Below are 22,897 nucleotides of genomic sequence, written 5' to 3'. Positions count from 1 at the left end.
AAGGTTGGCATCTGTGAATCACTTGTTTCATTACAGAGATTCAATTAACCACCAATGAAATCAATCAGTAGCTATGTGTACTGTTGCATAATCAAATGGAAGTGCATGAACTTTCCAGACTGAGTATAGCAAATAGAAACAATTTAGTGTATAACATACAGTAATTCAGCTCATGGTAACTTCTACATTTTCCATCTTGTTTTTTTTAAAACTTTTACAATAGATTTGTGAGTCATTTCTCGATCATTTGCAAATATCCAAAACAGAACTACAGGTTTTAGACAAATACAATACAGGTTTTAGACAAATGTTATACAGGTTTTAGACAAATGCAATACAGGTTTTAGACAAATACAATACAGGTTTTAGACAAATACAATACAGGTTTTAGACAAATGCAATACAGGTTTTAGACAAATACAATACAGGTTTTAGACAAATACAATACAGGTTTTAGATAAGCAAATATTTACTAGGATAAGCATTCTTTGCATTTATGAGAAATAAAAAAAAGTATTTTCTAAAGATATCTGCTGTAACATAATGAAATCAGTCAAATCTGCTTGTTTAGTTTCATACTCTTGCAGACTAAGAGACTGAACATTATTTTACAACTGTTTACCTTGTCACTTTTATAGCATTCTTTTTGTCTGTTTCAGTTGCTAGCACAAGGAAAAATAAATCATTTTGAGAAGCCAGGAGACACAAGAGAGTCAGTTATCTTGTACGTAGATGAGGTGAGTACATCTGCCAAACTTGGTTTTTATTTTTCAATTTATGACAGACATCCAAGTGAATAGACGGAAGCTACCAACATTTGGCAGTAGGGTACTTTATTGACGTTGACATTTTATTCCCATGACACCATGGTCTACAAGATATTTTGTTGAATTATGAGTTCATTGACAAGATTGTCAACAAATGTTAAATAGTTTTAAAAAACTTATAATGGATTTTAATTTACATGCATAATATAAAAAATAATGCAGCAAGATTTTATACTGAAGCCTCCTGCATATAATTTATTAACTTAAACTTCTCAAGCATCAGAATTCTTCTGAACATTATAGCAGTGTTTTGTAACTGTGTAACATTATTCACCAATCAGTTCAAGTGAAAATTCATATAATGGTGTTTGCCACTAGTATAAGGAGGGAGCTCTAATGGTCATGAAGTTTGATGAATGGTATAAAAAGTATAAGGATGGAGCCCCAATAGCCATAAAGATTCATGAATGGCATATATAAAGTGTAAGGATGTAGACCCAATAGCTATGAAAACTGATGAATGGTATAAAAAGTATAAGGATGGAGACCCAGTAGCCATAAAGATTCATGAATGGCATATATAAAGTGTAAGGATGTAGACCCAATAGCCACAAAGACTGATGAATGATATATATAAAGTATAGGGATGAAGACCCAATAGCCACAAAGACTGATGAATGATATATATAAAGTATAGGGATGAAGACCCAATAGCCACAAAGACTGATGAATGATATATATAAAGTATAGGGATGTAGACCCAATAGCTATATGAATGATATATATAAAGTATAGGGATGAAGACCCAATAGTCACAAAGACTGATGAATGGTATAAAAAGTATAAGGATGAAGACCCAATAGCAATGAAAACTGATGAATGTCATATACAAAGTATCAGGATGGAACTCCAATAGCCATGAAAACTGATGAATGACATATACAAAGTATAGGGATGGTATTCCAGTAACTATGAAAACTAATGAATGGTATATTTAAAGTATAGGGATGGAACTCCAGTAACTATGAAAACTAATGAATGGTATATATAAAGTATAGGGATGGAAGTCCAGTAGCCATAAAGACTGATGAATGGCATATACAAAGTATCGGAATGGAACTCCAGTAGCCATAAAGACAGATGAATGGTATATATAAAGTATATGGATGGAGCCCCAATAGTCACAAAGACTGATGCATGGCATATATAAAGTGTACGGAGGGCACTCCAATAGCCATGAAAACTTATGAATGGCATATATAAAGTATACGGAGGGCACTCCAATAGTTATGAAAACTGATGAATGGTATGCATGATTAGTTCTCAGACCCACTTGATTATCTTGTTTATACCTAGTTGCCATAACACAATGTGTCATGCTAAAAACATAATTTTATTTACTCCTAAACCTCACAGCATGGTTGTATTTTGAAAATAGTTATCTTAGAAACAAAATGTAAACCGAGATTTCTTGTCCACCTTAATATATGCCTGTAACATATATGTATAAATAGTAGACAGTCCTGCTTTGAGCTTCTGTGAAGCTATCCTGCGGAAATGTATAAAGCTAATTGTCATACAGGCAAATAAAATGGAAGGTGGTCAGATATAAACAAACAATGTTTCGCAGACTACTTATTATAATTGGCAAACAATAGCATTGGTGATGTCATGTTAAATTCTTCTGAACACTGCAACAGGAGAACCCACTAGGTTTATTTGCGTTGATTAAGTACACTAAAGGAAATCACAGTTAGGTAAATCAAAGAGATGCATGTTAAAGAATGTTGAAAAGCAGTGTTGAAGAAGAAAAGTTATTTTATATCATTGTTGTGAATGTTTAAACCACTTTTATTAAAGATTATTGGCACGTTCCTGATCAGCAGCAACATTTCTTTTGGAATTTACTCTTTATATAAAATACAAAACAAAGCAATACATGAATGTAGAGATCAATCCCAAAAGTAATAACATGTTTCAACAATCAACAAACCCTGTCACTAGCACTGAAGTACTTTTCTGCAATTTTGTTGCAGAGAACAATTTGCTGTTTTCAGTTGCAGATCATTTTTCAGACCTGTGTTAGGAAATATTTCTGGATAGTGATATTGCTGTGTTGCAAAAGGAGAAAAACAGCCAGTATCATAAAAAAGTAACAGAGTGTGTGTTTTATTATGAAAATGCATATTTCATGCCAGGAATCATGATTACAAAAACAGGATTATCCTGGAAAATCAGGAATGCATTTATTTTGACAGTATTAAGCAGGTGACTGTATACATGTCATCAGATGTAGCAAAATATAATGTGACTGAGTGAATATGAATGTTGTGAACAGATGGCTGCTATACGGAAGTTAACCTTAATAGAGTTGACTTACAGATGTTTTAACTTTGATAGATTCCAAGGTATCCAGCTGTTCTCACCTTCAAGTTTACTCTAACAAAAGTGATAGAGGTGGTTAATGAGATCCAACCTGCAGCTGTCACTGTCTACCAATATGATGACCCAGGTAAATACCTTGACTGTATCATGTGCACAAACACATAATTTATGGGACTCTATTTATAACCAAGGGTATTGACTACTATGATTAATTTGCATGCAGTATTCTCCTGGATCAGACTGATGTATTTACCTGGACCAGGCTAATATACTTGCCTGGATCAGGTGAATATATTTACCTGGATGCGGCTAATGTATTTGCCTATATGAGGCTAATATATTTGCCTTATCAAGCTATTGTATTTATTGTACGTACCTAATCAGGCTAATATATTTACCTGGATGAGGCTAAAGTACTTGCCTGCATCAGGCTAATATATTTACCTCGTTGAGGCTAATGTATTTGCCTAATTGAGCTAGTGTATTTGCCTCATCAAGGTTAATGTATTTGCCTAATGCAGCTAATATATTAGCCTATATATTGTTTGCTTAACTTACCAAGGAGAGTGTAAGAATTTTGTATCTCAGTTTAAGATGACAGCTTTATTTCTCTATCCTTCCTTTAATGGGTAGGGAGGCAGTTGGGATTGGGGTCATGAATTTTGATTCCAGACTTAGGCATTTTAAATATAATAATGCCATCTTTTTGTACACCTGTTTGTCTATCCATTCTACACCTTTCTAAACAGCGGCAAGGAAATGTACCAATTCTTATAGAATAACCATCAACAATAGTAGTATAATGGAATCAAAGGTCAAATACATACACACAAATTAAAGTAACATTTTAAAATGTTTTGCCCCTACCAAATCTGTTGAGAGGGTATATAGTGTTACCACTGTCTGTCCATCCTGTCGCATTCCACCATGCCCTGTCACATTTTGTTGAGCACAGTAACTTTTTAAGGACTTACTGAATTTAAATCCAAATTTGGTATGGGGCTTTTCATTAGGTTGACCTAGATATAAATCAGTTTTAACTGTTTTCCAGCAAAATTATATTGAGTTATAGTCCATGTTTTTCTTAGAACCTTACCATATAATTGGATGATAATGGTGGGAACATCCGTGGTATATGGGCACATTTCTGGTTTGAGCCAAACTTCATACATGAAGTTATAGCAGGAGGATATGATACATTTAACAGATTTTAGGTTATGACCCTGGAGTGACAGTCTGAAGGGGTGAGTTGGGATATACAGTAATTAATATGGTGATTTGCCATGGTAAGTTATGACAGTAGTTCAGTTCTTTTATGCTTTCATCATGAGATTGAGTTGATACTGAATGATAATGCATGAATGTGACAAATCTAGCCCCAAATGTTACGATAACTTCAGTGGTGAAAAATGCCAGGGCCCCATGTATGATGTCGTGTATGTTTCACTAGATTAAAACATGTAGAGCAGCCAGGCCAGTTATTAAGTAACATTGAGGGCAGCAAGGTCAGTCATCAAGTAACATGAAGGGCAGCATGGCCAATCATTAAGTGACACTGAGGGCAGCAAGGTCAATCATTTAATGACATTGAGGGAAGCTAGGCCAGTCATTAAATAGCAGGGAGGGCAGGTAGGCCATTCATTAAGTGACATAGAGGGCAGCTATGCCACTTATTATGTGACATGAAAGCATCAAAGCTGGTCATTAAGTAACCAATCATCTTCAGATCTTTTTACACTCCTCTTTTCTGACACTAGAACAGATTGGGGAGCAGATTATACTTTATCACAGACAAATGAAATTGCCTTTCAATGTACTACAAACTCTCTCCTGATTGGTCAAATTTTGCTTATGATGTGGTGTTTTTAGGCCCAAATAATAAATCTTAGTGGCCCAGAAACCAAATTTCATTCCACTTTTTGTCATACAAATATTTCCTGACCTATCAGCTGCAAAATTCAATCTTGCAAATATTGTAAAATTCTGTATTCCCAAATTACCACCATGGTTATTAAAATCTCTCAAAGTAATATTTGATCTTTGAGATTCCAGAAGACCTCTACAAATTATCTCAATTTCAAGAGTAAAGTCATGAAATCAGAGACACATATTATGGTTTTATGTCCCCATATATTATGGTTCAAAAGATGGAGACAAGGTTCGAGCTGTTGTTGCAAGAGTCCATGGCACCATCACAAGCCAGTTTCTGGATAAATCCTGTTGGCTGCCTTAATGTGACTAAGTCACAATGGTATTACAGGTAAAGAAAGGACAAATAAACCAGCCAGAACTTCCCAGCAGTTACCAATTTCAAATCAGCAGGTTCTTCTTACTTGGAAAAATATGTGGAATGAAACTTTCACAAACTTCAGAACATGAAACCCATCAATGGAGATTAGCATCCCTCATGTAGAACAACCCCTCCCCTTACACACATGTACACTCCTTTCTGACACTTATATTTACTCCCCTCACACAAGAGCACAGTCCCACTCTCAGACTAAAGCACACTCCTTACATTATGATTATACACTAGTACACTCAACCCCTCAGACACTAGTACTGACCTTCCCACATACACCATTACTCCCCTCTCCACTGACTCTATTACACTACATCCTCAAACACCAGTACACTCCAATCAGATACAAATTCACCCTCCCCTTACACACTAGTACACTCCTTCTCTCAGACAATAGTACACTCCACTTGTATGACACAAATATACCTCACTCTTCCCCTCAGAAACCATTACTCTACTTCCCTCATATTTTAGTACGCTGCTCCCCTCAGACACCAGTATAATTCTTCCCTCAAAAACTAGTAATCTTCTCCCTTAAGAAACCAGTGCAGTTCTTTTCTCAGAAACCAGTAAAACACACCTTTGCACACTTTATTCACTTCTCCATGTTACAGCTAAAATGATTACAAAGTTTTCCTATTTGAATATTCATTTAATGCATTTGGATAGCGTTCATTTATTTATCAGTGTTAAATAAGGCTGCCAAATTCATCTATTCTTTCTTGTCTACTTTGGTATTTACGAACACACACGCACATGCACACACACACATGCACACACACATACACACACAACTGCCAATCCACATTGAAAACCTGGAACTCTGTGACCTAATTCTAGTTAAATGACATTTTAGATGTGTTGGTTTAATGTTTGTTGGATTCAGACCAAACTTTGAATGAATGCAGTTGTTGTTTTTATAGTTATCTTGAAACTTGGTATGACATAAAACATTCCTTTAGCCCTGAAGATGGACAATAGTTATTTAGTGTTTTTTTCTGATTTTTGTGACATTTTTAACACATTATTGGCTATATCAAGCTGCAGAAATGGGAGCCTAAGTGTTTTTCCCAAGGACATTCCAAAGCAGCCAACCCAGGTTGGCCAGGGCAGGTATAAAACCCGCTACCTTTGGATCATGAGCAAGACATTCTAACAATGAAACAACTATGGCTCCCTTTGGACAGAAGGTGAAGAAGGTCAGAAACTCTTGTTAATATGGTAGATAAAGGACTTGTTGACATTGATATGACACATATTCTGTACCATGTTGACACTGATAATGAAACAAATTCAATACCATGTTGACATTGATATGACCCCTATTCTATACATGTTGTCATTGATATGACCTGTTCTGTACTATGTTGACATTGATATGACATGTATTCTATGCCATATTAATATGACACCTGTTCTGTACCATGTTGACATTGATTTGACCTCTATTCTATACCATGTTGATATTGATTTGACCTCTATTCTATACATGTTGTCATTGATATGACCTGTATTCTGTACCATGTTGACATTGATTTTACGCCTATTCTGTACCATGTTGATATTGATATGACACCGTTCTGTACCATGTTGATATTGATATGACCCCATTCTGTACCATGTTGACATTGATATGACCCCTGTTCTATACCATGTTGACATTGATATGACCTATAATCTACACCATGTTGACATTGATATGACCCCTATTCTATACCATGTTGACATTGATATGACCCCTATTCTATACCATGTTGATATTGATATGACCCCTATTCCATGCCATGTTGACATTGATTGACCATCTATTTTATACTATGTTGAGTTTGATTTGATCTCTATTCTATACCATGTTGACATTGATATGACCCCTATTCTATACCATGTTGATATTGATATGACCCCATTCTGTACCATGTTGACATTAATATGACCTCTATTCTATACCATGTTGACATTGATTTAAACCCGTATTCTATACCATATTGACATTGATATGACCCCTATTCTATACCATGTTGATATTGATATGACTCCTATTCTATACCATATTGACATTGATATGACCCCTATTCTATATCATGTTGATATTGATATGACCCCTATTCTATACTATGTTGACATTGATTAACCATCTATTTTATACTATGTTGACATTGATTTGAACCCTATTCTATACATGTTGTCATTGATATGACCCCTATTCTATACCATGTTGACATTGATTGACCATCTATTTTATACAATGTTGACACTGATTTGAACCCTATTCTATAACATTTTCTTTTCAAATTGCCATATTGCATGTTATTTTATCAAGAGCACCTGAGTGACAGTAAACAGACAGAGCAATGCTGTGAACAATGTGACTGTTTAGAATTTGGACAGGATTTACCCTTTGAGTGGTAGTTTGAATTTCAGGTGGCTTAGCATGTGTGAAGTTATTACCTTGTAAAATAATTCAGCCTTACATACTTTTCATTTTGCCTTGTTTGTTTTGTTTGTAAAATGCTTTCACATGTGCAGTGTAAAGAATCAAATATTTACTAAGAATATTCAAAAGAAAGCATCCTGATTAAAATGTTTGGTTATTTGTTTTAGCTCCACTCCACTCCCTGTACTTAGAGATCCACAATTATATTTTCCACAGTCTGGTCCATTCCCTTGAAGCATTACATACAGTTCCACTCCCTGTACACCATTATATTTTCCGTCTAGTCCTTTCCCTTGACACATTAATTACAGCTCCACTCCTTGTACTTAGAGATCCACATTTATATTTTCCACAGTCTAGTCCTTTCCCATTAAGAATCAATTACAGCTCCACTCCCTGTATTTAGAGATCCACATTTATATTTTCCACAGTCTAGTCCTTTCCCATTAAGAATCAATTACATCTCCACTCCCTGTATTTAGAGATCTAATCCTTTTTCTCTGGAAGTATTAATTACAGCTTCACTCGCTGTACTTAGAGATCCACCCTTATATTTCCACTGTCTAGTCCTTTCCCTCGAATCATTAATAATTACAGTTCCATTCCCAGTAGTTAGAGATCCACTCTCATATTTTCCACAGTATAGTCCATTCCCTTGAAGCATTACATACAGTTCCACTCCCTGTACACCATTATATTTTCTGTCTAGACCTTTCACTTGACACATTAATTACAGCACCACTCCTTGTACTTAGAGATCCACATTTATATTTTCCACAGTCTAGTCCTTTCCCATTAAGAATCAATTACATCTCCACTCCCTGTATTTAGAGATCTACCCTTATTATTTTCCACAGTCTAATCCTTTTTCTCTTGAAGTATTAATTACAGCTTCACTTGCTGTGCTTAGAGATCTACCTTATATTTCCACTGTCTAGTCCTTTCCCTCGAATTATTAATAATTACATTCCTTTCCCTGTAGTTAGAGATCCACCCTTATATTTTCCACAGTATAGTCCTTTCCCATGAAGCATTACTTACAGCTCCACTCCCTGGACTTAGATGTCTACCTTTATATTTTCTTCAGTCTGGTCCTTTTCCGTTTAGCATTACTTACACATAGCTAGCAGCATCAATAAATAAAGAGTTGGTCACAGCTTCAAAGACAGGAAACTTTGTGATGAATTTAACAAGAATTGAGAGTGCATATCTGCCATTCAGAAATTTAACTAGGAACCTCCTTCACAAAGTCAAGGCTACATGCTACTTGACCTAAAGGTCATGGAGGTCTAAGCTTATAACTTGTACTCAGATGTGATGATTTCATTTTCATTTGAGGTTGCACAAATGGAAGACCTTACTGCAAAACTTAACAAATTTTAGAAGTCACCATTGGATTTTTTGATGAACGCAGTTGTAGTCAAAACAAAATTATTCAGGCCTTGAAATCATAAAACTTCTGAAACCAAGTTTGAGCCTGTGAATTTGATTGAGAGTGAAAAATCAATCTCAGACTCATGCTTAGTTTTATGATATCTGGGCCAGGTTTTAAAGAGAATACATCTAGAAGTCCCATTTCTTTTTATTAATGAGAGTACTTTTTGAAGTCCGATTTCTTTTTATTAATGAGAGTACTTTTAGACATCCCATTTCTTTTTATCAAGGTATGCAAAAAAATAGGAAATTTAGTTTGTTTTCTTATTACTTATTTCAACATTAGAATTTGTTTTCCAGATAAAAGATGCACAGAGTTTTACAATCTCTTGAGTAGGTCCAGTGGAGAAATTCGCAGATCATGTGAAGGAAGAATTTGTGAATGCCTTGAAGGTTAGCACAGCACATGTGAACTTAAACGTTTATTTCAGGCAATAAGTCAGCACTGTAATTGATCACTTCAAATAAATTACTCTGCTTTAATGTTGAAACCTCTGAAACTTGACATTTAAGATAATCTACACATTATTTATGTTTTCCTATTCTGGATTGCACTTCATGTATGATAAAGACATTGACAAACAGTTGCCATCTTTGCTTCCCTCCAGAGATGTCATATGGCAGGTAACTCTCCCATATAATTCCAGGATGCAGTGAATAATATAAAGATTTTAATAATACATGAAAGAATATTTCTTAGAAAGTCCAAATTGATGTATAAAGTATCCAGAAAAGCCATTCCTGTCTATCTAAGCAATATCTTTCACCAATGAGATGCTGATGGTACTCCAAATTTTTAGGTCCATAAGAAGTAAACAATTACATAACACCAAGGACAAAGAAGGAATTGTTTAAAAAAAGTTGTCAATATACTGGTCCTCTGGTATGGAACAACATTCCCACTGATATAAGGCGGCTCCTAGTATTTCTTCTTTTCTTAATCATTGTCTCAAATGGATGAAATCTTTAAACAATTGAACAGTTCTAGTACAATAAATACTGCCTGCTTTTCTGTAACTTTGCTTCATTTTCACAGTTGAAGTTTTCAATGTAGGATGATATTTTATATTTTATATATGTTTATGTTTTCACAGATGCCTGTGCATGTGTTCCAGGCTTGATAATTTTATTTTTAAAATCACTTAATTATGTAGTGTCAGGTCAGATTCTACACATCATGTTGTATATACTGTATATATTGTACATAACAAATAGAAGGCCTCAATGTAGATTAGTTCTGTAACTAATATGAGTTACCTTCTCTAAATAAGGTCTTTATTGTTATTATTATTATTATCATTATTATTACAGTGATCATATCCCATTTTTTATGGGAAATCACCTGTAGGTAGAGGCAGAGTTGTATTATTTTTGGGCACTGTAGATCTAGGCATAAGATCACTGTAGTCAAAGTGTGATTCTCCTGTCCACATCAAATGTCCTGTGTCCTCAGAAAATTTTCGTCAAGTAAGTCAACTATACTTTTACAGGGGCAGCTTCCTACTGAAGGTCAAGCAGTGAAAGGTCAGGGTTGCTGGCACCAGCATTTAATTTTTGGTTATATGATGGTCATAACATTTGTTATGGCCTGTTGTTGGTCATGCATCAATTCATTAACATGTTTGTTACTCTTCCTACACTATTTAGATTACCTTGAAACTTGATACACATTCATCCCAACGACTAGTTGGTCCTAAATGCAAATGGTACAGCTCATATAGCCAATATTGCTATTACAGCAGCCATCTTGAAGATCTTGTTACTGCTTCTCCTCCTAAACAGATGGTCACATCAGCATGGGATATTCACTAAAAGATCCCTTGTGATGTGTATTTGGTCCTAAATTGTTGTTGTTGTTGTAGGGTTTAATGCCATTTTTTAGCACAAGATAGGCTATACATGGCTGCCAATATAATTGGTGGAGGTAGAACCCTGGAAAATCCCGGGAAGAACCACCGAAGCACAAGAAGCTACTGGCAGGCTATCTCATGTACCAACGTTAGCCGAGGCTGAGACTCAAACTCACGCAGACAGAGGTGAGATGGCAGTGATTCATAACAGTGAGTGCCTTAGACCACTCAGCCACTCGGGGCCCCTCTAAATTGTTGCCAATCTGACCATCATTATGACCACCATAACAACTATGTTGAAAATTTATGATCACAATTCCTCCTTGATGGATGGCCTTTTGGAGAAAGAGTTTTCACCAAAAGATTTCTTGTGGTGTCCAGTTGGTCCAAAATGAAAATGGTGCCAACCTGCCAACGCTTATGGCCACCATGGCAGCCATCTTGAAAATGTTATTATCTCTGTTTCTAAAGAAAACTCATTGACACAAGGTTTTCAACCAGAAGACTACATATGGTATCTAGTCAGTCCAAAATGAAAGTGATTGCTGATTCATTCACCACCTAAAAATATTGTTAATATTACTCCATCTGAATGGAAGGTCATATTGGCATGAGGTTTTCATCAAAAGACTTCTTATGATATCTAATTGGTCCTAAGCTGTAAACGGTGCTGATCTGATGTTCATTCTATTCACCACAATGGCCTTCTTGAAAATTTTGTTATGGCTTCTCCTCCTAAATGAATGGTAATATTGGCATGGATTTTCACCAGAAGACTTTGTCTCAACAGATGTTAAGATGATTCGGATGATGAGCTGATTTAGCTTGTATTTCTATGAGCTATTGCCCAAGTTTGACTTAAAATATTCATCTTACTGGCTTGTGAAAGCTATAGAATTTACACTTTCTGTTTGGTTTCAATCTAATTCACTGTGAAATTTCATCTTTAGAAAAGCTCTCATGAGTTTGTTGATGACCAGAGTTATGGCCCTTGGACAACTTAGAAAAGCCTTCTGAGATGTAAACACTCTAGGATTCACATATTTGAATATTTGATTCAAACCAAATTGGCTGTCTGGTTTAATTTTGTCAAGTTCAGATGACTCTGATATGTGTCGGGTTTTGACTGTATTTTACGGTGTTTTGGCTTTTAAACAACTTAGAACAGAAATCTCACTTGAATGTGAAAACTTTGAATTCTCCATTTTTCTTTCATATGAACCAAATGTACTGTGTAAGTTTCAGCTTAACAAATTCTAATATGACTGATGATAATAAGATTTTTACTATTTTACAGAGCTATGACTCTTACATTTTGGAATAGACATCCCTGTGGCATGTGAATACCATGGTAGTCACATTTATTGTTGGAATTCAAACACATTTGCAAATGATGCTCTTCTCAACAAGGTCTCAGATGAGCACAGTGATGGCCAGATCTTGTCAGTAGATTTTAGAGTTATCTCTTGACTGACTTAGAATAGCCATGCATCATATCTGTTTTTTGAATACTTGAGCATTTACATTGTTTTGTTAATTTCAGTCAGATTTTCAGGAAAGTTTTGTCTGCACAAAGTGTAAACACATTTTGATGATCTGCAGGTTTTGAACATGTTTTTTCAAAGTTCTGGCCCAGGGTAGACTTATAATAACTTAATGTCTTGTGAAAACAAGTGTTCACATTTTTTCCTTTTAATTATATTAGCTAGAAGCTTCAAATTAGCAGGATCTCAGATGATATTGATTTCAACAACAAAACTTGGTTCATGTTTTACTGTTAATGCATTTGATTGAATATACCCAGTTCCCAATACACCAGCCAGTGGACAGTGCCTATTAGTGACAATTTTTTGTAAAGAGGCAAATATGATATAATAAAATTAGAAAAAGGGACCACAAACATTGTCCTTTATTGGTATGTGTTCTTGATATAGAGGGAGACAAAATGATCACTTCTGATTAGATATATCTTTTGCCTACTCTATAAAAATGTGGCATGCGGTTAAGTTTATATCATTATTGTACTGTTTCCTAAACAACATTCAAGACATTTTACCCTCTTTTATAAATATGCTGATATAAAAGAGTCACAATAAGCAAGTGGTAAGTTTGAAGAGCAACACTGTCAGAAATCCAGAAACTCAAACCTGAACTTACATTTTCAGGTTTGTTTGTTAATAGTTGTAGGTTAGTAATATTGAATGTACATTTTTAAAGGATTTAACATAACAAGGCTGTAATGTTACTTTTTGTGTCATTTTAAAGATTTGATTACACATCACTGGCTTACATTTAGTGTATCTGCTATCTGTATAATTCTCTTTCATATTCAGGGACATGTCCCAAGTGTTACGAAGAGGAAAAAGGATCAATTAAAGGGATTGACAAAGCACCTTTCGGTTATCTGATGGACAAGGCATGTGATCAATCCCAAGCTGATTACAGTAAGTACCTGTAAATGTTGCCAACATTAGAACCAATTGTATTCAAATAGATGATTACAGTAAGTACCTGTAAATGTTGCCAACATCAGATCCAATTGTATTCAAATAGATGATTACAGTAAGTACCTGTAAATGTTGCCAACATTAGATCGAATTGTGTTCAAATAGATGATTACAGTAAGTGCCTGTAAATGTTGCCAACATCAGATCCAATTGTATTCAAATAGATGATTACAGTAAGTACCTGTAAATGTTGCCAACATTAGATCGAATTGTGTTCAAATAGATGATTACAGTAAGTACCTGTAAATGTTGCCAACATCAGATCCAGTTGTATTCAAATAGATGATTACAGTAAGTACCTGTAAAGGTTGCCAACATTAGATCGAATTGTATTCAAATAGATGATTACAGTAAGTACCTGTAAATGTTGCCAACATTAGATCCAGTTGTGTTCAAATAGATGATCACAGTAAGTACCTGTAAATGTTGCCAACATTAGATCCAGTTGTGTTCAAATAGATGATCACACTAAGTACCTGTAAATGTTGCCTGGATCAGACCCAAGTGTGTAAAAATATATGCCTCTCTCACATCTTCCACCATATGGCATGTCACACAGAAAGTATACTTTTGGACTTCCAAACCCATGGACAGTTCAGGCATTTCTGTGAAACAATTTCTCAAATTGCATTATTGATGAAATGATTAGGGAGGGTACTTATTGTCCACCACTGCTACTATAATCTTCTCTCTTTTTAAAGGCTATTTCCCATCTGCTTCAACTTCAAAACAGTGTATTACCAAGTTATGAAACAAGTTTGTATGGGACAGTGTATCCATTAGAATGCAGAAAAGTTGTTGTTAAAGTTACAGCCATTTATTGTAGGAGAAAGATTGCAGAGGAGGTAAATGATGAAATTTTTATTAATTGTTCAACAACAGACTTTGAAACTTTGACCTGGAAAAGAAGCATGGCAGACAAAATCTGGAAATAATATTTCTGCTAAACCTTTGGTATTTTTCCTTTATTAAAATGCATTAAAATAAATATAATGGTCACAAAAATATTAACAAAAAGTAATATGAATTATAAAGACAGAGTGTCATTATTAGAGTTGTAGCCATAAAAAAATTTGGCATGCAATAATAGCTTGTTTTTATTGACATTTCTTCCATCTAAGTATTGATCACCAAATTTGTTGTTGTTGTTGGTTGTTGTAGGGTTTAACGCCATTTTTCAGCACAAGATAGGCTATACATGGCGGCCAGTATAATTGGTGGAGGAAGAACCCTGGAAAACCCCGGAAAGAACCACTGACCCTCGAGAAGCTACTGGCAGGCTTTCTCACGTACCCACGTTAGCCACACCAAATTTGTCTTTTACCCTATTAGTCAGCAATTAATATGGATATGTTGTAATTAGTCAGCAATTAATATGGATATATTGTAATTAGTTGGCAATTAATATGAATATATTGTAATTAGTCAGCAATTAATATGGATATATTGTAATTAGTCAGCAATTAATATGGATATATTGTAATTAGCAATTATGGATATGTCATAATTAGTCAGCAATTAATATGGATATATCGTAATTAGTCAGCAATTAATATGGATATATCGTAATTAGTAAGCAATTAATATGTATATATTGTAATTAGTCAGCAATTAATATGTATATATTGTAATTAGTCAGCAATTACTGTGGATATATTGTAATTAGTCCGCAATTAATATGGATATATCGTAATTAGTCAGCAATTAATATGGATATATTGTAATATAAAATTTCCTGCAAAATAATGGCATAGTTCGGGATATATAATTATCTTATCTACACATTATGATAAGTCAGTTAGCTGCATTATATACAATTTAGTTCCTTCCACACGGGTCCATCTAGTCTCAGTCTCCCCTTCACCCCTCCTCATTATCATCAGAAAAAGCACCTACCACTGTCAAGAAATATATCAGGTATAGTGTATGCATCTCCCTCTAATTAGTATTATGAGCTATTATTCAAACCTACTTAAATTGTATTTATTTGATTTAAATTTATGCTGTGTACAATATCAGACAATATCAGATTGTCACCTTTAGTTCGGGTACTATTCACAACTAGATGGCACTATAGGAGAAGACAGTAACATAATAATGGCTATTGCTTTGTTTTGTCATCTTTGTGAGTAAATTGGTATAAATTGGTCATATTTATTTAGTTGCTTTTCATGTACTTGGTGTCAAGTATTCTTTCTTAAATTTATCACTGATGTTTTTATGACAGTTAAGCAAAAACCACATCAGGTATGTATGTTTGAAGAACATCTAGATGACTTGAAAATACTATCCTGCAGTTGTACAAATATTTAACAATTTTCTAAATTTGAAAATATTTTGGATTTGGTATTTTGATCAGCATGTCTACAATGGGGACATATGTATTTTATAAACACATATCTAGTTGTATCTAAACTTTTGAATTTGATGTATTTGGTTGTAACTACTGTGCCAGACATTTAAAACTTGGCTGTGTTCACAACAATTTAAAACTAAAATGCAGAGGTACTTATAGGGAACATTAAATCTAATCCTGCAGATGTTAAGAATGGGGTTCCACAAGGTTTAATTGTAGGGTTTATTGTTTTTATATTATATATGATTTGCTGTTAAGAATGGGGTTCCACAAGGTTTAATTGTAGAGTTTATTGTTTTTATATTATATATGATTTGCTGTTAAGAATGGGGTTCCACAAGGTTTAATTCTATGGTCTATTTTATATATTTTATATATGATTTGCTGTGGGGTACCATAAGGATTAATTCTATTGTTTTTATATTATGCATGATTTGCAGTTAAGCAATGACTTCCACAAGGTTTAATTCTAGGGTCTATTGTTTTTATATTGTATATGATATGCTACTTCTTATTAAGGAGGATCAGTCATGAAATGTGATATCATTTAACTTTTAAAAAGAAATTGATATTTCTATATAGCTAAGTGTTCAGGCAATCCAAAACTCTTACAAATGTTGCTATGCATTGTTGTGTGCTACACATGGTTGAGTTTATATCCCCTAGTAAGGGTCATTATATAACGGAGTATGGAATAAAGTACCTTGTCACCAATTGTTCATAAAGATAATACCTGAATGAGTATTTAAAAGTTTACTAAGTTAGCACATATTAAAGATGACAAATGCCTTATAACTAGTACACAAAGAAGTATGCTGGTGTTTTGCTGAGTTAAATTTTGGGGGATATTAAAAGTCTAAATTGCAAAAATAAATAATATTAACAAAATCCACTATAGTTAGTAAAGGGGCCAACATGATATTCTGATGATTACTTTTTGTATGAATTTATTTTGTGTGTGATAATTAATGTTTGATATGTGTACTGGAAACTTCTAAAAGCTTCTTAGGGGTTAATTATATAATCATTGATTACATTTTTTTCTTCCAGTATTCCATGTTAAAATTTTGAAAATCCATGACCAAGGCCCACAAAACAAAGCAGATGCGGAGATGATTAAAGTTATCAAGAAAGGTAGGTTGGTGGAGTTAACAGAGTACATGTTAATGCATATACAGTATTTGTGTTTGTCTATTGTGCACTGAACAGCCAACAATTTAGATCCAAGATATGCTTATACATGGAAATTCCTCAGGTCAAGATCTACACTGTCTGTAGGTAATACACAGCTATTATACTTCATACATGTAAAACCTGTCATTGGTCGAAAGCTCAGATACCAAAATGTGTGGTACTCATTTAACTCGACTGTACTGCATCACTATCACTAGGCTACTTTACTTGGAAATACTAATTGAAACAATTTCACTGGTTAGTTAGGTAAAATTATCATCATGAAGGTATGTGACATCACAGCATTTAATGAGTATGATTCCATTTTGCCTATCTCTTTCATTGGATACATGTGCTTTATTGGTCATTACCTTGTAGTAATAGTAATTATTTTGTCATATGTTGAGAGATAAATCAGGGAAAGAAAAATTTGGATTTTTATTTACGTGATAAATTATGGTTATCCTATCTTATTCAGACTGGCTGAAAATGTTCAATTCCCACTGTAGTGACTAGTCTTGTCTAGTGTGACATAATTGCACATCTTGATTGTTATGTAATTACATCTGTCAGACACCATGTTGCCTGAAGAATGGCTTGCAATTTGCCTTTTTTGAATTGATTTCTTTTATGGTTTATTTAGAATAATAAAATTATTAGAACTGGTAGCTTTAGATTTTAAAATGACAATGCAGTAACTATAATACAAGGTTCTAATATAGTAAATACAAAATTTTACCCTCAAAGGGAACATGCATAACTAAACAGCACCAACTGGCCCTATGAGTTCCCACTTGACCCCCCAAGACTCATTTTATAGCATTTGTAACGACTGAAAGTTTGTATGACTTGAACAACTTCTCGAATTAAATATAAAAGTATTTTGAGTATTGGATCATTTATTCAGTTTCAGAAAAAATTCACATATTGATAGCAGGTGTGAATATTGGTTGTAAGACATACATAGTATTTTTAGTTCTACTGGTCGTCGACCAGAAGAACCTATGGCATGATTTGTTGTCCATTGTTCTTAAGTGATTTAGCAGAACAGAAAGTAATATTGACAAGAGATATTTACCAGAGGACATTTTGTGAAGTCTAGTTGGTTCTAAATAAAAACGGTGCTGATCTGATGTTTATTATTTTGGTAACATTGGCAATCTTGAATGTAATGTTATCATTACTTCTCCTGAAGGTCATAACAACTTAGAGTTTTCACTGAAAGACTTCTTCTTATGATGTCTGATTGATCATAAATAACAATGGAGATCATCTGATGTCAAGTATGGCTGCCACAATGGCTGTCTTGAAAATCTTTTTATTTGCTGCCACTCCTGAATGAAAATTAATATTGCCATAAGGTTTTCACCAGCAGACTTATGAAGACTATTGATCCTAAATGAAATTTATGTTGCTTTCCATATCCAATTTGAACACTGCAGTGGCCATCTTGAAAATCTTTCACTACTCCTCCTGAATTAATGTTAGTATTTGTATGGGTTTTTATTACTAAATGATGTCTTATGATGTCTAACTCGGGTTCTGAATTAAAATGGTGTTGCTCAGACAACCAAAAATGCCACTACAGTTGCCATCTTTAAAATCTTGTTATCAATACTCCTGAATGAATGGTCACATCAGTATGGGTTTTTCACTGAAAGACTTCTTATGATATATAGTTGGTCCTAAATGAAAATGGTGAATGTATAGTATGATCCTGCATCTGGCATTCGTCATCCTTTAGGTTCAACACTGCCAATTTTTAATTTCATAAATGCTTAATTGAGCAATTTAATCCCAATATACATGGTTTATAAATGCAAATGTAGCTATTTTGTTGACTTGGTGGCATGTTAGAAAAAAAAAACTTTCCAGTAATTTTCATAATGATCTGTCAGGAGAGTCATGTCATCATCACTGACTGCAGTAATTTATAAGGTAAAATCTATTTAATTTTAATTTGTGTATGGCCACTATGTGGAACAGTTACAAGCACTCATTCTAAACAGGTGATTTTTATGGTACAGTAAATATTGCATTCATTTATGTGAAAAATGAGATCAATTAAAGTCTACTTTAACATTCAGATCTTAAAATATGTATTGAAATCCAGTGGATTTGTAATATATCTGAGAGTTAAATTTGATTTGATTAACTAGCGAGTTCTAATGCATTTTGAGTACTTACTTTCAGCTTTGTACATCCTTTTTGGGAGGAGATGATTGCATGGCTAATTGATTTAGGCATTGATACATAAAGCAAGGTGATACAGGTGTCATTACTTGCAGCATGGGTTTGAGTTCTGCTCAGATGGAATTATAACCTACCTGCTTGATGATGTAGTATTGGTGTCATTCTTTAGTGTTTCAGCCAGAACCTGACATGGGTAGCAAAAATTTTAAACATTTTAAATTGTATCATGTAGTTGATTTTATTAAAAACTTGAAAATTTTCTTTTTAAAAATAATTGTAGAAAGTTGCATCAATGTTGAAGAAGAAAATGCCACATGAGGATCAGAATTTTGCATCATTCATGAGGTTATATGGAGGGTTTGATGCAAAATTTTCCTATCCTACACTGAAGTGAAATGGCATATTGTGAATACTGCTGTAACTTTCAAATGGCAGAACACCCATTGAAAATTTCCTTACTCTAAGATAGAGCATACAAAAATTGGACTAAACTTTCAGTAAAATTTGAACACATTTTAGCCTTCAAAGATTAGTGGTTGAAGCTACTACGGTAATGGTAATGTCTGAATTGCGTGCTGCAGATAGTTTACACAATGATACAAATGTGAACAGATTTTGCTACTCTGTGTAAACTAAGCTTGCAGTAGAAAGTCAAACTAGTCGGCAAGGCAGGATAAAGGTCACATGGGAGTCGGGATAGAGCTGTCCTGCACCAGTGTTCCACACTGAAAAACATGATTATACACATATAGGAATGTGAAAAATCAGAGGGTCTGACTATCTCCTACATTATTTAACAGTTTACTCTGTACATCTTCTCTGGACTGTGAAGAGTCAAAAGGTGTTCTGATATCAGAAGTAATTTTAATACATTGAGACTTTGAAAATCTAGTCCCAGTCTGTCATTAATCCAACAATCTTCATAGATTTTTAACTTCACTAGTCATAGACCAGAATAGCTTATTGGCTGGCCTGTTGTGTGTCATCAGTCTGCTAAAGTTTCATCCATCAGTTGGTACAAATTTGTTATCATTGCTTCTCACTAATTGAAGAAATGCCATGAAACTTTGCACATAAATTCATCCATTAGTCTAGTTGGTTCCATTTGGACATCCAGTATTGCCAACACAGTGGCCATCCTAAAAATCTTTTTATTGCTATTTCTGCAGAATTTCATATGTTGTTGCAGTGGTCTTTAATGAAAAGAATGCCTATCTGACATGTGATATAACTACCATGGCAGCCATTGCTGCTCCCACTAAATGAAAAGCCATATTGATTTGGGGGTTTGCACCAGAACATTTCTTGTATTTAGTGGTTCTAAATGAAAATGGTGCTGATTTGAATTCCAATATGCCTGCCTTGGCAACCATCTTGAAAATATGTTCACTCTTCCTGGATGGATTGTCGTATCAACATGAGGTTTTCACCAAATGACTTCTTATGATGAAAATGGTGCTGATTTGAATTCCATTATGCCTGCCTTGGCAACCATCTTGAAAATATGTTCACTCTTCCTGGATGGGTTGTCGCATCAACATGAGGTTTTCACCAGATGACTTCTTATGATGAAAATGGTGCTGATTTAAATTCCATTATGCCTGCCTTCACTGCCATTTTCAGTGTTGCATCTAGTACATGCAGTTGTGAAAATCTAAAAGAGTATATAACATTTTACATAATCTGAATCTGTGTGGGCTTAAACTAAGAATTTGGCATTTCCTGTATTATGTGTGTTTTACTCCCCAGAAATTCAGAATTTGGCATTTCCATGTATTATGTGTGTTTTACTCCCCAGAAATACAGAAAATGTGTTTTTGTTCCTGTACAGTAAGACAGAGTTGCTATTGTGGACTGTTGAATTACATCATTGGTTAATGTGTGTCACAAGTGGAAATTTGTTTGAGTATTACACAGCTTAGAGTCTGCTTGCTTGCTTCACTCATGCTATACTGACTCTAAAGTCTTTCATTTTGATCAAGGTAAATCCAGTCTCAATCAAATGGATGCATTTTTCAAGATCTGTTGACTGCCTTTTCATTTGATCAAAGAATGATGGTAGCTGAGGAATGCCAAATTTTGCTGAACTAAAGTTTGAGTTTCTTTAATGAAACAATCAAACATTCATATACACCCCTAGGTTGAGTTTATTTAAGGAATTCACCCACCCCCCCGCCCCCGTTTAGCTGATTTCAGAGTTCCTCATAATCATACTCAGAGCTGTGTAACAGTCTCAACATGGGCTGTCAACTATGTGAGATATTTGGCTTTTCATTCCCTGTCTATCATGTCAGAACAGAGCTACACAACATTGATTGTTTTGGCAGTATCATGTAACACCCACCCCCACATATCATACATCAAGATCAACATCTTACATTGTTGAACTATAATTGATGTTATATACTAATTATAGCTAATGTGGCTGTAACAAGATAACTAGGATGAGGTCAGATTTATAATGAAACACTAGTGATGGTTGATACAAACATGATGTTTATTGATGAATGACTCAAATGAAAAAAAATAATTATGATTAATATGTGCGTGTATAAGATCCAATTATTTGACAAATAAACACAATCTGCAGGAACCTAATAATTTAACATTAATGTGAATACAAGTAAATGACCTTACATAGTACAAGGACAAAGGTTAATGATTCACAGTAATTTCACATGACTAAAAGAATGATGTGTTTTACTCAAATAGTAAAAATTGTGTACTTTACTCATATTGTAAAAATGACATTCATTCAAACAGTGAAAAATGATGTATTTTACTCAAAAAGTAAAATGATGTAAAAATGGGACAGATATCATACAGTATATCTTTACAGTCCCAAAACACTGTGTATAACAGACCCCAAATTAGCCCATGGCTAAAATAATACATGTATGAAGTTTACACAAAATGCTTGGCCCAAAGAATACTGAAAATGAAAGTTATATAAGATTTTATAATGCCTTTCTACAACTTTGCAAAAATATTAATCAACTGCACTTTTTCAGGATTGCATTGCAGCTGTAATTGATTTAGAATAAATGATAACATCTCTATATATTAAAGCATTCATTCTTGCTTGGCTCTAATATTTATTTCCATTTTGATTTCCTATTTTGATGCCCCCCCCCCCTTTTATTTTTTCAACTTCAAGGGGAAACTGTGCACAAATTTGCTAAATCCTAAGAGTTTTCACCAGAAGACTTATTATGGTGTCTAGCTGGTTCTAAAGGAAAACAATGAATGCTGATCTGACATCTCCATAGCAATCATCTTCAAAATCCTGTTATGACTTATACTGCATGAATTGCCATATATACATGAGTTTCTACCAAAACACTTCTTAAGATGTCTAATTTGTCCTGCACAAAGATGGTGCCAATCTTACATTCTGTATGGTATCCTTGGTGTCATACTGCTTAAGGAATATCAGAAATGGTTTCAACAATCAGCAGTTACAGTGAAGTAATGATCTTATCTTGGATTCCTGGAG

The 22,897-nt window shown here is 34.2% G+C and overlaps 1 protein-coding gene across 1 annotated transcript in view; it reads left to right on the top strand.

The window, feature by feature from the left end:
* LOC149801207 (complement C3-like) overlaps positions 1 to 22,897 on the top strand; it is a 333,137-nt gene that overhangs the window by 305,675 nt on the left and 4,565 nt on the right. Inside the window, exons 33-37 of the mRNA XM_089955246.1 lie at positions 660 to 737; positions 3,168 to 3,279; positions 9,623 to 9,715; positions 13,506 to 13,616; positions 17,086 to 17,169. Coding sequence (XP_089811372.1) covers positions 660 to 737; positions 3,168 to 3,279; positions 9,623 to 9,715; positions 13,506 to 13,616; positions 17,086 to 17,169 — 478 coding nt within the window. The remainder of the gene's footprint in view (positions 1 to 659; positions 738 to 3,167; positions 3,280 to 9,622; positions 9,716 to 13,505; positions 13,617 to 17,085; positions 17,170 to 22,897) is intronic.

Source organism: Sinohyriopsis cumingii, chromosome 4 (genome assembly GCF_028554795.1).
Source record: "Sinohyriopsis cumingii isolate HCF-2022 chromosome 4, ASM2855479v2, whole genome shotgun sequence".
Classification (NCBI taxonomy): Eukaryota; Metazoa; Mollusca; class Bivalvia; order Unionida; family Unionidae; genus Sinohyriopsis; species Sinohyriopsis cumingii.
The sequence above is the reverse complement of the archived record's forward strand: the minus strand, read 5'-3'. Positions and strand labels throughout refer to the sequence as shown.